Source organism: Sorghum bicolor, chromosome 8, assembly GCF_000003195.3.
Source record: "Sorghum bicolor cultivar BTx623 chromosome 8, Sorghum_bicolor_NCBIv3, whole genome shotgun sequence".
Lineage (NCBI taxonomy): Eukaryota > Viridiplantae > Streptophyta > Magnoliopsida > Poales > Poaceae > Sorghum > Sorghum bicolor.
This window is the reverse complement of record NC_012877.2, coordinates 3,423,813-3,430,366: the sequence shown is the minus strand read 5'-3', so window position 1 is coordinate 3,430,366 and position 6,554 is coordinate 3,423,813. Positions and strand designations below refer to the sequence as shown.

Here is a 6,554-nt window from a genome sequence, read left to right as displayed (position 1 = left end):
AATTTGAATTTCAGATACAGCTTTCATAAATTTGAGTGCAATGGACACTATCAAGTGTTTATTATTTCAACTACGGTTAACGTCCATGATCGTATCACAATTTAACTATGGCTTTACTTTTTGGATTATCCCAGGGGTTTAACTTGCAATACCTAGTCGTCGACTCCGTGACTGTGTTAATTTCACAAACTTTACGTTTTAGATTAAATATCATTTTAACGTCAGTATTTAATTTCATAATATTATTATCTTATTATGCGATCCGTATGTTTTTAGTACAAATATTTAGTCGTCCCGTAGCAACGCACGGGCACACTACCTAGTACAGTCCAAAAACCAATGTCTCGTGTACTTGACAGTTTAGGCTACGATCAGGCTCGTATTGTCATACGGCTGGAGAACATACTGGAGAACATAGTGGAACAACAAGGGGAAGGGGAAGGGGAAGGGGTGAGTGTGCTGGTAGAACAAGAGGCAGGGGAGGAACAAAGGGAGGAAGAGGTGTGCGTCACAACAACAAAGATGCAAGAGGTTTTTAATTCTTGTTCTTTGGAAAGGAAGAGCAGTCACATGTTGCACCTGAATCTGCTCCAGAAAACTACATGGCTTAAGATGAGGCACTTCCAGGAGACTTAAATCTTTACCTACGATAACTACTTGAGCAATCACATGTTTATCCTTATTTGTTAATTTCATTTGAACACTGTTATGCATATTTTAGACTTCAGCCACACTAAAACAAAGCAGTGCATTTGAAACTTTCAGTATAGTTGAGTCTTGAAGAAAAATATTGTAGTCTGAAATATTAACATCTCTCTTGCTTCTTATACTGAATCACTTGATAGACAAAAGCTATGCTGCATCTTCTTTCTCCCTCTCCCTCTCCCTCTCAAGGTTGCAAAGAATCATGGAAATCTTTATTGCAACTTTTTTACTAGACACGTAGAGAACAGCAGACCTGTAGCTACTTGCAAGACTGAAACCTTGGGGAAGAAAGCTGCAGAGGGATCTCCATGCCTCGTGCGGGTCACTGATGACGATTGTCCCCATCGCACAAGCCATGTACATCTGAACTGCGAGCTGCTATATGCATATGCAAACCGTGTACGTCTATCCTGCGAGAGCTGCAAGTTGATATATGCACGAGCCGTATGACAATACAAGTCCCATCGTAGCCTAAACTGTCAAGTACCCGAGAAATTGGTTTTTGGACCATCTATGCACCAAGATGACAAGTTCTTGTTCCTCATAGAGCAAATTAAAAGTTGTTGAAGTAATTTGCACCCACACATATAGTTCTTGTACTTCGGATGCAATTTACTCAAGTCAGCAACCAGCAGTCTGAACACCCTAAGCTGGAAATTGCCGGGCCATAACCATAAGCCCGATAACCCCCGAGGACCAGAATTTGTGGACAAAGTAGAAAACCGCTAGCGCTAAGAGACTAAGGGTGGCAACTCTAAGGTGTCTATGGGTATGTTAGCGATCTTTTGAGCACAAGAACACACATGCAAGTAATGAGACTTCGATCATTCTTAATAGCATGGCATGGTATACACGACTACTCGAGTAAAGTTCAAAATAATTTAAGAAAAATGCGAACTCCTTTCAATTGAAGAAAGGTGCTGTAGTTTTCTTTGAAGTAGAAATCGAGGGGTCCCATGTTTCCATTTGTACTTTTCACATAAATTATAAATATATAACTGAAATTCTGATGAAACATCGTTAGCTCTTTATATGCATCATCATCTATTAACCAAAACCCCACTAATAGGATTGATGCACTTACAATCTCTCCGTTTTTTAGTGATTAATGACAACAGATAAAAATCACAATAAAGCATATAGGGGCACCGGCGGACCTAGAATTTTATCATAGGGTTGCCGCATAAAAAAATTCTTACGCGATTCGGTTAAACCAATTCTAATTTGGTAAAACCATGTGCATTAAATAACATGATAAACCTTAAATTTAAATATTAGCTAAAAACTATAACAAATTATAATATAAAGAAAAGAAATACAAAGAATTCAAAATAATAGCCATAAAAAGAGACTTACAACAAGATGGGATGAAAAAATAGCAAAAGAAAGGATGAAATGTGTTATTTATAGTTATAATATCTAGAAGGGATAAAAAAAATAAAAAGTAAAAGTAAAGACACATAAGGTCTCATGGGATACAACAAGATGTGATAACAAAATAGAAAAACTAATTCATACTCCCTCTATCCCCTCTATCCGTGAAAGCTTTTCTTCCTAGAATATGTGTCAATCAAACTTTTTTAAGTTTGACCAACTTTATAAAAAAAAAAGAATCAATATCTACGGAATAAAATGAGTAGCATATGAAAATATATTCTATTATAAATCTAATAGTACTAATTTGGTATTATAAATCTTAATATTTTTCAAGAAATTTGATCAAAGTTTAAAAATTTTGATTTAAGACAACTCTAGAAATTAAAGCTTCTAAGGACAGAGGGAGTACTTAATTTTAAAAGAGACAAAAGAAAACAAAAAATTAAAATGTCATTGTACATAGCTATTGATAAGTGATAATGAAAGTTATATTACTTTTATTTATTATTTGATTTCATGACGTGTCTCATGCGAAACAACTTGGAATAAATAAAACTAGAAAGTAAAGGACAAAACATATTCTATATAGTTATTAATATCGAGAGGGGATAAAAGATCAAAAATTAAAAAGTATTCACAAGTGAGGTTTTACGGGCACGGAGCCGCGTATATGGCCCCGAACGCGGGGGCCATTGCCACGAGCGCGTGCGCGGGACCCCTGGCCGCTGCAGGCGCAGAGCGGAGGGGCGTAAAAGCAGCAGCGTCCTGAGTACTGTCGACTCGGCGGCAGCAGCCAGCCATGCTACTGATGCTTTGTTCTCGCCGTGGAACATGGACGACGGAGATCCCCAGGAAGGCTAGCTGAGGCCACGCGCCACCAACAGCGACAAAAAAAAAAAAAGTCAATGTATTTGAAAATAGTTTAGGGTTGCAAAATTGTTTACTAGCTTTTAATTAATTTGTTTAAGAAATGATCAAATTAACTCAAAAGTTAAAATTATAAAATGCATAATAATAACAAGTATTAGAAAAATAAAAAAAAAATTGGATCTAAACACACCCTTAATCAAACACAAAAGTATAACATAAGTTCATGACAATGCTAACCGGAGAAAAGCCCAACACGTTAGCCAACATTTAACACAGCAGGATTATATGCTAACAGGAGAAAAGCTCAACACGTTAGCCAACATTTTACGTAGCAGGCCCAAGTTACAGAATTCTTCAACATAACAGTTTCAACACGTTAGAAACTACTCATTTACAGTCCAATAATAACCTTAACATCATCACTACTCTGATGTAGTTAAACTGAGGCATACAGATCCTGCCATAATCAAACCTTGAGCTCACTTAAAAGTCCATTATTGACCAAGCAACCTTCACCTTCATCTTAGTGACACCAATAATTATAACTTCTTCTTCTCTACCGTTGATCTTGGGAGTAAACTCAATGGTTCCTCTAGACTTACCATCACTGGTTTCAGCAACAATTATCAGCATATCCTTCACATAGACAGATAAGGCAGATCGCATAAGCTTCATAGCTCCAGTGCCATCACCAGTCATGCCACCAAACACTTGACTATCGTAAAACACAATGCTGTTCAGGATACTGGTGGTCTGGGCAGTGATCTTTCCATCAAAGTCTCCTTGTAGAACTTCAATAGCAATAGTACCCTCCACTGCATCTTTCACAACTCCATACAGCACATCCACAGTACTAAGCCTGGTAGCAAGAGAGCCACTTTCAATCTGACATTGCTCCAAGTCTCGACGTTCTATGCCAGGGATCGATATGATTCCTTTACTGAGTTCTTTGTCCTGCCCCTGATGATCCTTAATCTTCAGATCAATTTCGACATAATTCTCATCTATCAACGCAAGTCCCCGTTTCGGACCTGTCAAGACCAAAGATTCATCCTACGAAAATGTTTATATAATAGGTTAGTGTTATATTGTATTTCAGTATACAGAATTCTGTAAGCAAAATAGAAAATATTAAAGCGAAACTGCATAACTGCTGCCATAGACAAAAACAGTTAATGATCTGTTCATATGTGATATCATGAGATGTAGTTTCAAATAGTAGTACCAGGTTGATGTCAAATATAATAAAAATGTGATCTATAACTTTTCCAATATAAGAAAGAGAGATTATACCAAAGGATCCAAATATGTAGTTCATCGATATTACACATACTACTTAGATGTTAGGTTCAAATAAATTGTTGAAAAATGTTAACTTTAGATTTACTATGTTCCATACAATATCCAAACCACAGTATCACCCCATAAAAACAGCAATATACTTCTATTGGACAACAATTGGATGTTGTCCAAGGAGGATGTTGCACCATCTAGTTCTCTCTACCAGTTCCCATGGACCTTGGGACGCTAGCTGTGTCTACAAACAAGCAGTAAGAAAATAACACATCACAAGTTTATGCTTCATTCTGGACAATGCAATTTAGTAACATTTAGATACTACGCAATTATCTAACATTGTGATGATTATTGATCAGGAGAGTGTAAACCTCCAACTTTCAGCACCATAAATGAATTCAGAACAAGGGACGAAGATGAACATCACAAAACTGATGGAACAATTGATAAACATTAGCAGTTACATTACTGAACAATAGAAACAAATTGCAGGCCAGTATAATTTTAACTTAGTAATCCGTGGCTAACTCATGTAATGCGTACAAGCAGATCTTTGTTTACAGGAATAGTGTAAGCAAGTGGCCAATGTACATACCTTAGAGTTGATGAGTTGGCAATGATCTCTGTCACAGCGGAAGACATAAACACACTTTTTGTCCAAACTGTCTCGAGCAATGACAGTGCCGTACACATGGATTGGGAAGCCAACATCAGAGGTGGCTATTCTCACTGAGAAAATGTTTATTCCCTCACACAGCTCATAGTCGTCCTTACTTTTATAGACAGCATCAGTAAATCTCATCGGACCATATGGCGCTGTGGTGTGGGAAAAAAATAAAGTTAGGTTATCAACAAACTGTAGGCTGTTTTTGCATTTCTAGATACACAGTGTATATCTAGTGCATATAACAAAAAATTTATAGAGGGAGTACTAACAATTGAAGATAGTATAAACAGTGAAGTCCACATGCACTTGTCAATTTAACTATTTAGGAGACAAACTACGATAGTGATAACCACTGCTTGAATAGACAAACAAACAATAGCTTAAAGTGCAAACTAAAACCTACAAGTAGAATATAATACTTATCGTGTAAGCAACAATCAAGGAAAACTTTTGCGTTTTTTCAGGGATAACAAACAAGAAAGATGCACTAGCTATGACCAAACGTCAGGGCAGCTGGGACTGATCCGATCAGAATTGAATCGACCGACGGACATACAGAGTCAAAAGGCCATTCTATTCTGCCCTAAGACTATGGATGAATCTGTTCTTAAAGGAATTTACTCCTAACAAATTCTTATATGATTTCTGGTAGAACTAAGAGCGTTAAGAAGAAATATGATACAGCGCTCTTTCCCTAGAAAAGAGTAGGCTCGTCGAGATCTAAAGAATTGAATCGACGGATGGACTTACACTCCTCGTCGAGATCGAATTTTGTTAGATCGACGAATTGTAGTCTGGTGAAGTATTCGCCCCCTTGCTTGGGATCGAAGTCGCGGATGCGATCTTCCGCCATCCGCTCCCGATCGCGTTGTTCCTTCCGCCGTGCCTTCTCCCGCAGATACCGCATCCGCTCCGCCTCCTTGGCCAACCGCTCTGCCTCGTCGACAAAAGGTTCCAAGCCTGCCAGATTCATACAGCAATCCTTCACCGTAGAGGCGAGCCTGTTGGCGCCCCTGGGGAAGCAGTCACCCCCGCGCATGCCTGCTTCAGAATCCAATACCAAGGAGGTGCGCAGGCTGGACAGCCGGGGGGTGAAGTCGCGGCGCCCGCAAGACATGGATACGCTATCATCCGCCATGAACACGCCGCCGCCGTCTACCAAGGAAAGGGCAAAGCGAACCTACCGGTCGTCTGATCTCCGACAATGGTTTGGGTAAACCAGATTTTTTTTTTGTTTGGTTTTACTTTTGGGCTGCATTAGTTTGGATTGAAACGGATTGAGAAGCCTGTTGTTGGGTTAGTTTCGTTTAGACCCTATTAAAGTGGGCTGATTTAGTTTGGCCGTGAATTTACAATGATTTTTTATTCTATCTATTAGCAAAAGTGCCCGTACGTTGCAACGGGAAAAAAATTTAATTCTAACAACAATGATAAAATTATAAATTATCAAAAAAGTTTTTATTAACAGTGTAAATGCTATAATCTTGAATAAACTTATCATAAGTCTATAAAATAGACTTTTAGTAAGAGATAAGCACTAACTACGACAGATCTAGTATTGGATCAATCAAAACTTTAAACCTGGGCTGATTTGGTTTGGCTGTGAATTTACAACGATTTTTTATTCTATCTACTAGCA

At 38.2% G+C, this 6,554-nt stretch overlaps 1 protein-coding gene across 1 annotated transcript; it reads right to left on the bottom strand.

The window, feature by feature from the left end:
- Nucleotides 3,219-6,163, bottom strand: LOC8074889. The gene is made up of 3 exons (XM_002441792.2): nucleotides 5,666-6,163; nucleotides 4,844-5,064; nucleotides 3,219-4,005 (listed from the first exon to the last, which is right to left on the bottom strand). Exons 1-3 carry the CDS (start codon nucleotides 6,051-6,053, stop codon nucleotides 3,436-3,438), a joined length of 1,179 nt encoding a protein of 392 aa, XP_002441837.2. The 5' UTR covers nucleotides 6,054-6,163; the 3' UTR covers nucleotides 3,219-3,435.

Excerpts from the sequence above, each read along its gene's own strand:
- LOC8074889 (XM_002441792.2), bottom strand. The coding sequence starts at position 6,053 with ATGGCGGATGATAGCGTATCCATGTCTTGCGGGCGCCGCGACTTCACC. Across the intron at positions 5,065-5,665 it reads ATTCGATCTCGACGAGGAGT|CGCCATATGGTCCGATGAGA; the intron begins GTAAGTCCATCC and ends CCCACACCACAG. Across the intron at positions 4,006-4,843 it reads GCCAACTCATCAACTCTAAG|GATGAATCTTTGGTCTTGAC; the intron begins GTATGTACATTG and ends ACATTTTCGTAG.